Raw genomic sequence first — 16,688 nt, forward strand, 5'->3', positions numbered from 1 at the left:
ATGCCCTCAATTTGCTGAGAAATGAAATTAACTGAGTACACCTGAAATTAGCTTTTATGTGGTAACAAGTGGAGGATGAAGATATGCCCGAAGTTTCCTGAAAAGTAAGAATGAGAAATCATCTTTATCCCATCCTCGCTGCTTTCCTGGAACCATAAGTTGTGCTGAGTGCTCAATTGCGTGTGAAATGAATTGAAACTATCAGTGGCACCGGTGGCGGGGCTGCGTTCTACGTTCTTAGTACTATTGTTGGAACCCCACCCTCCGGAGACCACCCTTCTATTTTCGCGCACAACCCAGATTATTCAGGTCACGGGGCTTCGGCCTATCACTGCAGGATCCTAGCTTGCGGGGCAGTGCCCACTGCTGATTGATGCAAGGTGTAAGACAATTTCTTGGTTTGAGGAGCAGCGATTGGCGGATCTCGACTGTAGTGCTTCCCAGGCTACTGAGGAGGTGCGTATTGTTGATGCAGGTTCCCGGGCCGCCACAAACACCGCCCGGAAGTCTGAATGAGGCCTCTTCCGCGCAGGACTTACAGTCGTCAGCGTGGCCGCTATTCAGATTGCCGGGCCCGGGCCGGGGCGGCGTGCGCGTGCGCGTGCGTGCGTGCGTGGGCGCGCGTGCGCGGCGCCGCCGTCTGTGGGTTGGCTGGTGATTTTGCAAGCGGGAGGGGCCGTGCGCGCTCCTGCCTCCGGCTTCTGTCCCCCACCCCCCCTTCCCTGGTCCCGGTCTCTCCTTCGGAAAGATGTCGGACACAGCAGTAGCTGATACTCGGCGCCTTAACTCGAAGCCGCAGGACCTGACCGACGCTTACGGGCCGCCAAGTAACTTCCTGGAGATCGACATCTTTAATCCACAGACGGTGGGCGTGGGCCGCGCGCGCTTCACCACCTATGAGGTTCGCATGCGGGTGAGTCACGGGGTGAGGGAGACAGCTGAGCCAGGACCCGGCGACTGGGCGGGGAGGGAGGGGGCGGGGGGGGGGCGGGGGGAGGCTGCCCTAGGGAGGACTGCCGGTGCAGAAGACGCTTGAGGGGTCATCTGCGGGGTAGGGGCTTACTAGGTTTGCGGAGAGGTCTGTACACTCGGTTGTGGCCCCAGGCTACAGAAAACTCCTGAGGGGGACATCTGACGGGCGTGAGGGAAAACAAGAACCCATGAGCAAGAAGTGAAGCATGGCTGGATCTGGTGGGGAGGATGGAGAGGGTTAGAGTGAGGAATTCAAGAAAATAGGAATCAGGACTGTAGCGACAGAAGGAGGAAAGGAAGAGTGGAAGAGGGCTGGGGGATGGAAAGCCCAGGCGATATGTCGCAGGGTCCCATAACTAAACTAGATTGTGTGAAGTCAGTCTGAAGACGGGGGACAGAAAAGCCCGGCTTCTTCCTAATGAGGTCTCCCTGAATGATGGAGTTAAGCAAAGCCTGGATAAAGGGAAGATAGATTCCAGGAAAGGGAGATTGTGGGCTTGGTGGAGCAGAAATAAGGGGAGTCTCCTTGAGACTGAGTGCTTCCCAGACTTGTGCAGAATTGACATCTGAAGGAGAGAAGTGTTTTATGTTTAAGTTTTCACATGTACCACATGCCAAGTCTCACTGGGAAACCTGGCCTTGCATGGGGATTGGTGGATTGTCAAGTTTGCCCTCATCCTTTGCTGAGCCTTTAGATCTGAAGTATCCAGAATGTTTATTTCAATATTTATTGGCTTTCATTTGGGTTTTCTCTATATGAATGGCCATTTGCCCTTTTGGTCCTAGACTAACCTTTTGGATTCATTCTTTTAGCCCCTTGTCCGTAGTTAACTTTAATATATTACATTTCAGGACTGCCCTAGGAGTGGCTTCTAACAGTGTGCACTACAGAGGACTTTATTCTCTAGTTCTTAGTCCACAATGCAAAGAGGGAATGTGGAGATAGAGTACATGGTTTGCAAGTTCTTTTGCCGAGTTGAAGTGGTTACAGGCAAGAAAGTTTGAAGACCATTTTCTAATTTTCCTTATGTTTTCTTCTCAGACTAGAGGGCCAGAATGTTCTCTATGGACAGCATGCTGCTCAAACAGCATTTGAAGACCTAAAAGAGTGTATGTGCTTTCATTTTGGAATGAATGAATTGAATGAGAGTGTGCTCCTCTCTGGGCTTTGAAATCTGATTGAGAAATGATGATCTCCAAATTCCAGATTTGGCAAAGTCCAAACTGAAGAAAGAAAAGTGAATAGCAAAAAAAAAAAAAAAAAAAAAAAAAAGAGAGAGAGAGAGAAAGAGAAACTCATCCACATAAGAACTGTTTGAAATCATCTCTTTGAGGAAGAATGCAAGTTAGAGCCTTTAACATATGACAAAAGCTAGGAACTGTTAGTGGTAGAGAACTTAATTACCTGAGGAAGCCCGGGCGTAAGAACTCTCTGCTGTGGAGTTTTGGAGACATTGTCTTGACAAATTACCCAAGAGCCCCGTAGGGATTGTGAATGGAATTGTTCTCTAGTTCAGGCATACTAATAGCAGCGGGCAGTGTTCATCTAGTGCCTACTATGTGCCAGGCATTGAACTAGGTTTTAGTTTCTAAATCCTTACAAAACACCACTTTACAGATAAGAAACTGAGGAGGAATGCAGTTTAAGTAACTTGCCCAAGTACACATAGCTAAGTGATAGGCCTGGGATTTGAACCCAGGTCTGTCAGACTCCAAAGCCCATCACACGCTTTCCACTACACTTTAGTCTCTTTGGCAATGCTTAGTTGCAAAACTTTAGCATGCAGAATTTTTCTACCCACTGAGCTTTTCATCCTTTCCACAATCACTAATTATATGGTGATGATAGGGTTGATGGCAGTTCCTAGTTCTGTGGGTTTGAGTTAATTTGTATTGTTTATGTTAATTTGTATGGCAATATAGGCTTTTGATATTTTTACTTAACTCTGTTTTGGGGAAAACTGGTAAAATAAGTTGGTTTTAAATTGCTATTTTAAGTGCCTAATCATGTTAGGCATTATAGATAGGGAGCATGAGACTCAGAGAATGGGCTTTGGGAGGTAGGTATTGTGTATGGTAGAAGCAGATGGCACTGACTTCTTTTCTTTGTGTAATAGCTCAGGAAAGGATCCCCCTGCTCTGGAAGAAATAAGGATTCTGGAGAGGTGTCCTGGTGACTTCACATGATATGTATGGAACTTTTCAAATGTCAGTTGTCTTGTGGACTTAAATTTTGCTTCTTACGCTCCTTTTCCTTGATTTTTTGTTGATCAGAGCTGAAGGACTCTATGCTGTAGTGCACAATCTTGTCTTCCTCATACAATTTGTAGGTTGGAGCTGGGAGAGTATCCTGGTACATAGTAGCCCCTTCCTTAGATGGCTAGGTGCTGAGATGAAAGGCCATTATTGTCACCATCCTGTGGGGGTAGGGAAAGAATAGTATTTTTGTAAGTCAAAGAAGGAAGTCCACAAAATGGCAGTAGTGGTTTTCACTGTGTCTTGGAAGAATCTACTCAGCATTTTTTTTCTTTTCTTAGGCCCTTCTGTTGGCTTCTGTAAAAGCCTGCTAGTTAAGGTTCTACTGTTTGGGGATCACAGTGTCATGAATTCTGGTGGAAACTTAGAATCACATGATATCGAAGGGCATTTTTTCTTGCATGATTATTTTTATCCCTAGCTTTATTGAGATATAATTGACAAATAATATTATGTAAGTTTAAGGTATACAATGTGATGATTTGATACACATGTATTTCATGCAGGGATCTGAGAATGTTCTCTATAATGGTTTATTTTGAGTAGTTAATACATGCACATGGAACAAAATCAAAAGGTAGAAAAAAGACTATATTTATTGAAAAAAAATCCATGTATAAGTGGACCTGCACGGTTCAAACCTGTATTGTTCAACAGTCACTGTACTGTAAAAACAAAGTCTCCCTCTCTCCCTCTGCCCTCTTTCTGAATAAACAACTGTTTCTACTTTTTAATTTAGTCTCCTAAAGAATAGTTTAGGTAATAAAATACTACTTTACATGTATCTCACTCCACTTCAACATTGACATTCCTTGGACCTTGATCCTCAGTAGAGTTGTATCTAATGTAAGATGACCAGTTATGTGGCTTTTGATGCCCTATACCTAGAACTGGATCCTGAAAAGACATCTTGCAGACTTGAGGACTGACTACAAGGCATGACATAGTGAGGAATGTGAGAAGCTCTAGCATAGCATCCTGGCAGGATGCCCTTTTCCTGCTCTGAGTCAGTTGTAGAGAAAGGAGAGGAACTAACTCCTTTTATTTCCATCTGCTGATTTGAATTGGCTGGAGGGAAATATAGTTAGTATTAATACTTCTGGTTGGCCATTTCCATTTAGAACTTGTAGATCGGAGTGAGGATCAGGGTTTTTTGCTTGTTGGGGTTCATGTTGCCCTTGGAACCTTGGGAAAATTCTCAATGATTAAGATGTGAGAATAAGCTGATTTACATCAGGGAGCACACCAACTTAAACATTGCTATTTCTGGTGCGCTTGCTAGATAAGGAGAGGGTGAACATACATAGGGCCTCTGTTAATCGATTGAGTATTGAGTAACTTGCATAGTCTGCATTTAGGGAAATGGCAGGAGTAGTCATGACTCCTGATTTCAATGAAATTATAGTTTAGTTAGGTAGCAAGACTAACACAATGCATAAAACAATAGTGTGTCAGGCAGTACAAAAGTATAAGTGTCATAAGAGTTCAGAGGAGTGGGAGATCAATAAATTAAGCTGGTGTCAGGAAAGACTTCCTGGATGAAGTGGGACTTGAGCTGGGACTCGTAGAGTGGAGAGGATTTGGACAGGAAAAGCAGAGGAAGCCATGCTTTGGGGGTGCTTATCTCTTGTTCTTTACAGAGAACTTAAATTCACATTTCAGTTGAAAATGTAATACATACAGATGGTAAATTCAAATTTTACAGTGAAAAATGACCCACCCATTCTAGTTGTCTAGTCTTATTCTCCAAAGTCAATCACTATTACCAGTATCTTTTCATAAATATTTTATTCATAAATATACATGTATACACATGTACATATCCCTTTTAAAACTACAAATAGAGACAGGTGATATATACTGTTCTGTACCTTGATTTTTTTTCATTTGTATATATATATTTTTTATTGAAGTATAGGCAGTTTGCAATGTGTCAGTCTGGCATACAGCATTATGCTTCAGTCATCATAAACATACATATATTCATTTTCATATTCTTTTTCACCATAAATTACTACAAGATATTTACATAGTTCCCTATGTACCTTGATTTTAATGCCTAATATCTTTCTATACTGGGTCATATGTATCTTTCACATTCTTTTCATAGTTGTATTCCACTGTATAGGCATACCATAATTTATTTAACCAATGTAAACCAAAATGTAAGGGTTTTCACTGAATTTGATTTGCAGTAATAATAAATGTCCATCAATAGATAATTGGTTAAGTAAATTATGGTATGCCTATACAGTGTATATACATTTTTATGTACAGCTTCAAGTCTCCTTGTAGGATAAATTCTAAGCAGCAAGGGACTTCTGGTCACCACCCGTGACAAGGCTGGATGTGGTAAGGATTGGTATTCACTCGCTGGTGTTTTGAAAGGGTTGTAGGACCATGGTCCATAGGAGCTGTTTCTTAAGACCTTTCCAAGTGGTTCTGACAGGCGGCCATCACAGGCTGAACATTACTAACCATCTCTCTTCTCTCATTCTTTATTCCCTGTAGACAAACCTACCTATCTTCAAGCTGAAGGAGTCCTGTGTTCGGCGGCGCTACAGTGACTTTGAGTGGCTGAAAAATGAGCTGGAACGAGATAGTAAGGTATGGCCTTGTGCCCTGTGTGGCAGCCTTGGGAGAGGAGATCTGCATAGGCTGAGAGGGCGTAAGATGGCATAGTCTATAAAACCGCGAAGGCAGTAGAGAGGGTGGACGTACTCTATCTACCAAATCCCAATATATTGGATCGGATATTGAGTATCCAATATATTGAATCCAATATATTGAAACTTGAAAGTGGTAAGTTCAGGAGAAATTTTAAAGAAAAATCATTACTTGACTTAGTGGCTAGTAAAGTCATATAACTTAATTCCTGTAGGTACTACAAATGGGAAGTATGGCTAAATTCTTGGATGGTAGTGAAGAATATTTGGAGTTTATTTCCTTTCTTTTGAGATGGTAAACCTGTCCTCCCACAAAAACTGAGCTGGATTAATTTTTGACCTGAGGCATCCTGACTGTTCTTATGGTCTCAGTTTTTGCAAGTTGCTGGCTATGGCATAGGATGGACCCTATGCCTAATAGGAAATGAAGTATACAGTGCTTTATCATCTCGTCCCCTCTCTGTCCTCTCCCGTGTGACTGATATTTTGTGTCTGCCTGCAGATTGTAGTACCACCACTGCCTGGGAAAGCCTTGAAGCGGCAGCTCCCTTTCCGAGGAGACGAAGGCATCTTTGAGGAATCCTTTATTGAAGAAAGGAGGCAGGGCCTCGAACAGTTTATTAACAAGTAAGCCACGATCCTGGGGATTCCTCTTGCTACTTTTGCCATCTTGATCTTTCTGTATGTTTCATCTCTCTCCTCTTTTGTAATGGGTAATATGACGTGGTGCCGATTGTGTGGTGGGCTAAGTGGACAGTAAAACTCCTTTCCACTGAGCAGAATGCTGATCCTGTCCCTCAGAGCCCGAGAAAGCAGTGCATGTTGGATGTGTGTAGGGATTTCCCTGTGCCTTACCCCTCGGTCCCCTTCCCCTCTACAATGTTAGGGTTGAAGCGGTGCCCTGCTGCTGTCCTCTACTTGCTTGAACCTCAGAGCTGACTTTGTCCTTCTTCCCCTGTTCCATATCCTCACTACCATCCTTCTGCGAATTCTCTCTGATCCCAAATACTGCTGATAACCATCTTGGTCTCTTTATAGAATTGCTGGGCACCCACTGGCTCAGAATGAACGCTGCCTACACATGTTCCTGCAGGAGGAGGCAATTGACAGGAACTACGTCCCTGGGAAGGTGCGCCAGTAGGAGACCCTCTACCACCTGCCCTCTACTTTCCTGCTGAAATGACATTGGTTTTTACACTAAGCCTCTCTCTCTCTTTGATCTGAAGTTGGCTGTGCCCATCCCCTGGCCTGATAGACTGTCTGGCATTGTGTTCCTTGGTACCTGACTATACCGTGGGCACTCTGCTGGGATCCTCTTCTCTGAGGAGATGTGGGAGACCACAGGCAGATGCCCTTTGCTTGGGGTTGGGGAGTGGGTGGGGGGATTGGACTGGAAGGCAATTTCTTGGGCATTTACCCATGCCAGAAGGCTAACCTTGAGGGGGGCGGGTCTTGTGCTGGGGTGGGGCACTTGGATACATACTGATGCTGCAAGTTCAGGGGATTTTTCTTACTCTTAGGTTTAACCAGGAACGCTGAGCAGGGAAAGACCCTGCCTTTCCTACCTGCATGAACTTTTTTCCTTTTTGGGAAGGTGGCAGAGACCCAAAAGTTCTCCTTGTTTTCTCTAGGCCTGTTCCCAGTTTTCTCAACAGTTTCTTTTGTTACTTTCTCTCTCCCTTGTTGCTTTTCATGGCAGTAATCCTCTTACAGTCTAAGCAGTCTGTTTAGTGGCACAAGGTGTGTGGGTTTTCTGGGCCCATCATCATGGCTGCTTCAGATCAGAAGAAAGCCATAGGGCAGTAAGGGAGCTCCTGTTGCCTAGCCCCTCTCCGTTGTGGCTCCCCGCTCTGGCTGTCTTTTCTTGCTCACCAGCGGTGAGTCAGTATGGGCTGAGCAAGCAGTTCTTCCTCCCCCAAGCCCTCGCTACTTATGGGTTAACTTTGCAGGTTTGGTGGTGTGAGGGCTGGGGGAAACTCACCACTGCCAGGTAACTCCCTGAAGGGTGGGAGTGGATCATTTTCTAGGTACCTCCCAGTGGTAGGGAAGGACATCACCATTCTCTTCCTTCCATTCTCCCTTCTCCTCATCCCATTTAGTGCTGCCATGGGGCAGAAACACATGAGCAAACCACACAGTTCTGACTTCTCCTAAGCACTTTGAGCTGTTGAATGGGGCTTAGGGGCAGGAGTTGTCACTGCCCTCCCCAGCTTGGTCACAGGGTTAATGAACTGCCTGCACTTGTTTCCCACGGGACTCCAGCATTCTCCCTGGAAGTTGAGCTAGGGACAGCAGCTGGGTATAGATTTCCAAAATCTTAGAGTCTGAAGCAGCTTCTTGAGGCTGGCGACTTTCCTGAGCTTCTGTCTAAGAGGTAGTGGTTTGTTTGCTGGGGCCCGATATCTGTCCCAAGTGGTGGGTTGGGAGCAGGTTAACTCTGGTGTTAGGTCAAAAGTGAGGGCTCTTTGCTTAGACTCCCTGTCGTGGGAGGATTGGAGTTCTTTTATATAGGGTCTTGGGGAAAAGGGACAAGACCATGATTGGAGAGATTAGGATTGGAGTTTGACATGAGATTTGGAGTCCATCTAAATGTTAAAGTTCCCTGAGACAGATCAGCTCTCCAGCTGCCGAGCCTGTGCCAGGGGCTGAGCAGCGCCTAGAGAGAGGCTCTGCTCCCTTTCCCATCTCCCCAGTGTTGGTGGTGTTGCTGCCTTTTTCATTTGTATCCTCTGTTACTGATTTTTTTAAAGATTCCTTCTTTCATTGTGCACAAGTTCTGAGAGCCTGAGGCCCCATTTCTGCTGTGTATATATCCTGACTCGGGGCTTTTATTCAGCAAAATATTCATTCTTCTGTCAGACAATGTCATATTCAACTCTGTTCATATTAAACCACTGTGAAGCAAGCCTCTGTTTTCCTGCTTAAGTCGTAAATTTAGTAGTTTTTAGTTTCTCAGATATTCTGGGTATTGTGCAGAAATCATACAACATGGTCAGTGTCCTGAAGTGATAAGTAAGTTTTACATTTAAATTCATTTAAGTTGAAAGAAAGCTGAATCCTAGCTGCCTGTAGCAATATTTACCTATCCTTCTTGCAACATGCAATTGACTTTGTCACAGAAGAAATGTATCTGCTTGCAGGAAGTAGCCATAGGGCTCAGTAACTGTGGTTTGGGTCAGATTTAGCAGATTTGGTTTTTAAGCTTGTGGGTTTGTGCTAATTTGGGCAGAATATATTTATAGTATGTGTGTGTGTGTATGTATATGCATATGCTGTCTGTGTACATAAACACATGTGTGCATGCGCTCATCCTCAAACATACCCACTCACCTACAAACACTGTTTCTTGCAGAGGCTTTTTACCTTAATGGAGACATTTTTCTTTCAGATAGATTTGATGCAGGCAGAAAGGTGAGTGAACTCTGAGAACTTCTGACGGATGGATATTTTCACATGACCAACGGGTTCTGAAATGGCTTCATACACAAATGGGGTTTTGGGAAAGGTTTGGAATGAGAGGTCAGTAGGAATCTTGGCATTTGGGAAGTCAGAACTAATTTTAATTGTGTAACTGAGCAGGGAAAGAAGGTATAGAAAGTGATGTGGCCAAAATGTTATGAATTAAGGTGACTTAACAATGATCTTTGAATCTTAAGTAGAAGAGTGGGGGCTGAATTGAAGTTAAGAGGTTTTGGTAGTTCAGGAATTAGATGACTAAAGATATCTGGGGGGATAGAGAAAAATAGCTGTTTCTGTGAGATTAGAGAAAGGAAGAGTAATAAGAGAAATGCAACCTTCATAGGCAGCAGTGTTGAAGAATGAATTAGAGACTAACTCGAAAAAGCAGCTATAAAGTAAAATATTAACAAAATTTTGGACATGTAACATTATTTAACAAATACTAATTAATAGCTACCTGTGTGCCCAGGCTTATGCTAAAAGCTGGGCTGTGGTAGGGTGGGGTGCTCATGGTACAAATAAAATGATTACATTCTCTTTCTTCGTAGACCTTATACTTCTTACACTTTGTTTAGGAGATGTCTATACAAGGCAAAAAAATGCTAGAGACAAAATAGTTCAGAAACATCTAGTTAGTTGTCAGTCTTTTTTACTATTAGGTCTGGTAAATTCCCTCTTTTTGGAGTCAAATGTAACTGTCCTGAAAGAACCCTAGATCCAAGCCCATCAACACTGAGGAGAAGAAGCATACTTTTATAAGGAATTCAAGTTTATGCATGCATCTAGGTCTTTACTACTAATTAATCTCCTTTATCCATATCACAGAAGCAGCTCAACCTTACACTGGGACCCAGGGGACAGAAGCTAACAAAAAATTTTGAACATAGTACCTAGAGCCAAAAGAAGCCTAAATCTTCACATTCTATGATTACACATTCCAAAGATGTCTTATCTACCCTTTGAACCATTCTTTGAGATGAGTTGAGCTAGTGAAGGGTGGGAAAGTTGGACAGCATTCAGGTGTTTCTGGAGTTTTTGTTTGATGAGATATCCTACGTAGGACACTTCTGTCTTCAAATATGTGCTGTAATAATTTAAGTAAAATTACTTTTTTGCTGTAGAAATGCAGACCAGCTGCTCACTGAAATGGGTATTTCTCCCTGTCCTTGAGGACTGTTGTCACTCTTGGTCTTCTCTTCTTAGACACAATAACAGTTCTAATTTTTCTTCACTTGGCTCGTTTTTAACCCTTTTATCTTTGTTATTCTGAAATCTCTCCAAGGTCCTTACATGTCCCTAAGTCACAGAGTCTAAAACTGGACATTAATTATAGCCTGAAGTTTGGGTGGTTGTTAGTCCATTTATACATTGCAGTATTCAAGCTTACTTTTAAAATATAAACACTTTGTGACTAATTTAGCTTATGGTTCTCTGCCACTCCCTTCCCGACCACCCACCGCCCCTTATTCTTCCTTTTTTTGCCCTGCACACATAGAAAATTATTCCCTATTTTACTTTTATTTTCTCACTCCCTCCTGCTTGCCTATCTACCTACCTACCTACCTATCTATCTGTCTATCTATCTTTGCTTTTGAGAACAGAAAACTCATTCCTTACCAAAGAGACAAACTTGGGTAATTATTAACATTATACAGAATAAAAGGTTCTTTAAATCACGGCAGGCTTCCTTTAAATAGGTGCTTCCTATGGTTGTTATAAGTGTTTATATATAGATTGTCAACTACTTGATATAGAAAAACTGAACGTAAAGAATTAAGAGGCACTGCCAATTGAAGATCAATCAGAAATTGGATAAAACAGTAGTTCTCAAGTGAATAATAAAATGCAGTTAGATTCACAGAAGTGTATGCAGTACTTTTCAAGAAAATGTTACTATACCAATTTTTTTTAGTCCAAGTACAGTCAACTTCTGATCCTCTATGCTAGGGGAGGGATATACGTTTTAATTTTGTTATGCATTTTTGTTCTAAAATTTGAATATAGGGATGTCTAATATTCATAAGACTTAAAAACTATTTCCTAGTATGTCATCAGAACGAAGGCTCAGGAAGATCCGAAAAGTGGTAGAAAGAGTCCTAGGCCTGGAATAGAAACCTGGGTTTTGGAGCTGTGCTGTTAGCTGGCTATAGCACCTTAGGCAGATTGCTTCACCGCTCTGGGCCTGTTTTCTCAACTATAAAACGAGGGGATTTGACTAAATGATATCTGAGGTATCTTAATCTCTACTGTTTATGATTTCCAACCCTTGCCAAGGTTGAGTAAACCCTGGAGATGATGCCACCAAAAAGGTTAAAAGCACAATTTCCCCTGTGTGATGCAGTTAGTTTCCTCTCCCGGAACTGAATGGCTCTTCACTTATCCTGATTAGATTTTGTTTGCTCACATCCTGTTGTGTCAAGTCATTAGTATCCCATTGAAAGTCAGTGTTGGTTTGATTTACAGTTGCCCTAATTTTATTGTAGGTCTTCTAGCTGAAACTTTTAAATGAAATAGTCACCTCATAACTATATGGAGTTATTCCTGTTTAAAATATATAAATTATAACCTTGTTGATCTGATTACAAAAGTGCCTATTTTGTTAAAATGTTTTATTGTGGTGATAAAAGTTCAAAAGTAATTAATGCTAGTTGACAAAATTCAGACAAAACATAAATGTGTAAAAAGTGAGATTTCTCCTTATTCCCTATCTCTACTCCCATTCCTCAAGAACTACTTAATTTGGTATGTGTCTTCCTAGACATTTTTCAATGCACAAAAATATGTATATGAATATATATATTCACAATATACATCTCTGAATACCCACACACTTGTATAGTTTTTAAAAAACAAAATGGGATATTATGTGTACTATTTTGTGACTTTATCACTTTGTAATATAGTGTGGACTTCCTCTCACATTAGTACATGGAAATTTACCTCATTTTTTAAAATGGCCCCATAACATTTCAAGTGTGGTTGTATCATCATTTAATGATTCACTTATTGATGGAAATTTGTCTCCAGTCATCCACTGTTGTAAGTAATGCTGCATAAAACCTGCTCATATGTTTTATGTATTTCTGTAGGATAGATTTTGAGAGAAGGAACTCCTGAGTCAAAGGATGTGTGCATTTACATTTTGATAGGTACCACTTCTTAAAGAGTACAGTTTAGACTCCCACTTACAGCAAATGAGAATTTGTTTCTTCACAAAAACAATTTGTTTCGCCACAGAAAAACTGCCAAAAGTGGGAAAATATTAAATAGTTCGTAGTTATCCAGAGTATTTGGTGAAAATAGTATTTCTTAGTTTTATTTTGCATTTTCTGGTATATTTAGTTGTAATGATACAACTATCAGGTTAAAAATGTCCCCATACATTTTGGGGGCGGGTATAGCTCCATTGGTAGAGCGCATGCTTAGTATGCACGGGGTCCTGAGTTCAATCCTCAGTACCTGCATTAAGTAAATAAACCTAATTACCTCCCCCTTCAAAAAAAATTTCCCCACATTTAAATTTAGTTGTTCTAGAAGCAGTATTTAATGCTAATTGAGCATCCATATGCTCATCACTATAAAAAACCCAGCACTCTCAATTAAAGGTCCAGGGTGTTCCTGGTCTTCCCAGACCTGACTTTGGGGGAAAATGGAGCAATTAGCCTATTGGCAATGCAACATTATCGGAGGTGCTCTCAGGACCAGTACTTTTCTCAGGTTGGCACTACTTGAGGCCAACCCCATAGCAGCACTGACAGCTAAGCTACAGACTTATCTGACCTCAGGGCCAACGTCCTTGGAAACTCAGGGAAATATTACTTTGCCTCTTGGGCCACCATCCCTCCAGCTTGGATCTCCTTTTTGGTTCTTTCTCCCAGATACAAACCTTAGATCATAAGCAGGGATGGAACAAGGGCAGTGACGGAGATCGAAATGGCGAATGAAGGACGGAGGAGGCCGATTCACCAGGCTTCGGCTCTTCTGGTTGGCTATCCACACGTCAGTCAGGAATGAACAAGCTTTTACTTGGTCCTCTGTACTAGGAAGCACATACTCTGTTCTGATTGGCTCCTTAGTTGAGGGGTGGGCCATAGGTAGACCTGCTGGTTGGCCGGAATGGAAGACCAATGGGGGCCCAGTGGCGCTGGTTTTGAAAGCAAAGCCTGCCTCAGGGTAGCTGGACGAATCGGCGGCGTTGCCTCGGAGCTCCTTCGGCTTATTTGATAAGTGCCTGCACCCCACAGCCTAGCTACCCTCTTACCCCACCACCGCCCCAGGCCCCGTCACACTTCGGCGTCTCAGTGTCTCTCCGGGTGTGCCGCGCGACTCAGGCTGTAGTCCTCTTGTCTGGCGCTTAGGGAGGCCATGCCTTAGCCTGCAGGTCTCCTTCCACCACCACCACCAGCCCGCAGCTCTTCCTCTGATGTGGGAGTCGGGGACCGGGAATGGGACAAGAGTTCGCGGGCATCAGGGAGAGATTCATGACCGTGGAAGCGGGAGAGGCTGGGCTCTGCGGCCGTGAAGGCCTTCTTTATATTAAGTCCTAGGAAGGGAGCAGGAGGTCCCTGACCCAGAAATTTCCGCCATCTAGGTGGCCACCATCGTTGCAGCCATCCATCCTCTCCGTCTCCTGACTTCACCCCTCGTCGCTCCTTTCTAAACTCAGCTCCATAACCACTGCGGCAAATACATTGGCCCTCAGTCTGGATTCAGAGCCAGTCCCCTTTCTTCCTCAGTATCAGTAGCCTTGACCTCGTTGCTTTATTCCTTTTTCCTAATTATTTTTAATTACACTAGCACATTCTCCTTTAAAAAAAAAAAACCCCAAAACTCTGAACATTAAAGTACACGTTGGCCATTACCCACAATCCTAGTCTTCCTCTTCCCAAAAGGTAGCCACTGTCAACAGTTTGGTGTATATCCTGGTAGCCTTCCAGCTCTTTTTTTTTCAAAGGACAATATGTTGTTTTTATTTCTACATAGAGTATACCAGATTGTACATATCTTGAAAAGTTTTTTCATTCAATGTTTTGGGAACATTTTTATTTCACTACATCTAGATTAACTTCATTTAAAAAAATATGGCATAAAATCCCATAGAATGGCTATTAAATGGTTTATTTAACCATTCCTTATTGATAGACTACTAGATTTTTGCAGTTTTTTGCTTTTACAGACTATGAACATTCCTGAACATGACTTTTTGTCAGTTTCTCTAGGGAAATGGTTCTCAAACTTTTTGATAACAGGACCCCTTTACAAACTCCTAAGAAAATTTGTTTATGTGGGTTTATATCTATCACTATTGAATATATTAGAACTTAAAAGTCAGAATTTAAAAAATTCATTGAAATAACAGTAATAAGCAATAAGCCCATTACATACATGTTAAATACTATTTTTATTTTTTAAATTTTATTTTATTTTATTATTTTTTAAATAAATACTATTTTTAGATGAAAAAAATTTTCCAAAGCAAAAACAAAAAAATTAGCGAGAACAGTGAAATTGTGCTACATTGTTTGCAAGTCTCTTTAATGGGGTAATAGGAAACAACTGGATTCTCATATCTGCTTTTGCATTTGATCTATTATGATATGATATTTTGGTTGAAGTATATCACATAGATATGAAGTATATCACATGAGGATTATTTTAATAGCCTTTTCAGATAATTGTGGATATTTAATACTACATCAATCCCCAACAAGTGGTAGTTTCTTAAAGATTACTTTTTTTAAAGACTACTTTTAATGTGTATTTTGAAATGAGATCAGTCAAATTTTCACATTTTGTTACACTAAAATCCATTAGTCTACCTTGTACTTTAATAGATCTTTTACCTGTGCATGATCTTATAACATCATGCATTGACAGTTTGAAAAATACTTGTTTCACTGAATTATGCAGCTCTTTCAAATGTTAACACAGTTCATTATACAGTGTCAAAAATGACATTCATTAATGTCACCACTACTCTCGTCAGAAAAGTCTATAGGTATTGAAAAGCTGCCAAACCTACGGTGGAGGTACAAGTTTTCCAAAATTTTAATTTTTGCTGAAATTTTATCAGCACCAGATACTGTCAGTTGTTTTTCTTGAAGTGACAGGCTCACTTTGTCCACTTTGAGAAAATACTGGCCAAGTACCCAAGTCTGAATAGCCATGGTTTGTCAGTTGCTATTTCAAGAAAAATGGTGTTCCATGAAAAAAGTGATTAGTTCAGTTCACAACTCAGTCTCACAAGTGCTTTTCCTTGGCACAACCCAACTTGAGTATGCAACAGAAGTGCTTTATCTGTATTTCCTGTTTTGTTACACAAAATATTAGAAAGCCCTGGACTCAGCAATGGAGATTTAACAATTTTGGAGGGGAGGTAATTAGACTTATTTATTTAATTTATTTTTTAATGGAGGTACTGGGATTGAACCCAGGGCCTCGTGCATGCTAAGCATGCTCTCTACCACTGAGCTATACCCTCCCCCCTGAGATTTAATAATTTTCACTGCTTCATCAAAGATATTCTTAAGTGAGTTGGGGACAAAAAGATAACAGTGACTGCTAGTACAGTTTGGTGCCACTGCATTGATGAGCACTAGGGCACCAGTAGTTTTACCCACCTTTGCTTTTGCACCATCAGTGCAAATGTCAACACAGTGAAAAAAGGCAAATATATCTTAATGCTATTTTGAAAATAGTTTTGAATTTCATAGACCCCCTGAAAGGGTCTGGGGTAACCCCAGGGATCTGTGGACCACCTTTTGAGAACATCTGAACATCTGCTCTATGGCATGTATCTAGAAGTGATATCAAACTATATGCTTAGTAGATATTGCCAGATGCCCCTCCAGTGTGGCCGTACTGGTTTATGCTCCCCCCAGCACGGTGTAAGAGGTCTCATTTCTGCTTACTCTTCCCAACACTGAATATTATCAAACTTTATTTTATTTTTTATGCTTATTTTGTTTATTAAGCCTGATAAGCAGCAGTAATACAAACTTACGAGGAACTATATTTAAAAACCCTGTATGACATCTCTCTAAGCTCACATTCAGAGGTGCCTATTTAGTAACATTTTAAAAAATTTTATTGAGTGATAGTCAGCTTACAATGTTGTGTCAATTTCTGGTGTGCAGCACAATTTTTCAGTCATACATGAATAGACATGTATTCATTTGCATATTCTTTTTCACCATGAGCTACTATAAGATCCTGTATATTTCCCCTGTGCTATACAATATAAACTTGTTTATCTATTCTATATATACCTATCAGTATCTACAAATCTCAAACTGAATATTATCAAACTTTAAATTTGGCCAATATGTCTCAAAA

The 16,688-nt window shown here is 41.4% G+C and overlaps 1 protein-coding gene across 1 annotated transcript; it reads left to right on the forward strand.

Annotated features, from left to right (window-relative positions):
• The first annotated feature begins 638 nt into the window (after positions 1–638).
• Positions 639–8,799, forward strand: SNX12 (sorting nexin 12). Its single transcript, XM_064483072.1, has 4 exons — positions 639–913; positions 5,740–5,835; positions 6,397–6,521; positions 6,933–8,799. The coding sequence occupies exons 1-4, from the start codon at positions 749–751 to the stop codon at positions 7,033–7,035; spliced, it is 489 nt and encodes a 162-aa protein (XP_064339142.1). The 5' UTR covers positions 639–748; the 3' UTR covers positions 7,036–8,799.
• The last annotated feature ends 7,889 nt before the right edge of the window (positions 8,800–16,688 follow it).

The sequence above is a fragment of the Camelus dromedarius genome, chromosome X, assembly GCF_036321535.1.
Source record: "Camelus dromedarius isolate mCamDro1 chromosome X, mCamDro1.pat, whole genome shotgun sequence".
Taxonomy (NCBI): domain Eukaryota; kingdom Metazoa; phylum Chordata; class Mammalia; order Artiodactyla; family Camelidae; genus Camelus; species Camelus dromedarius.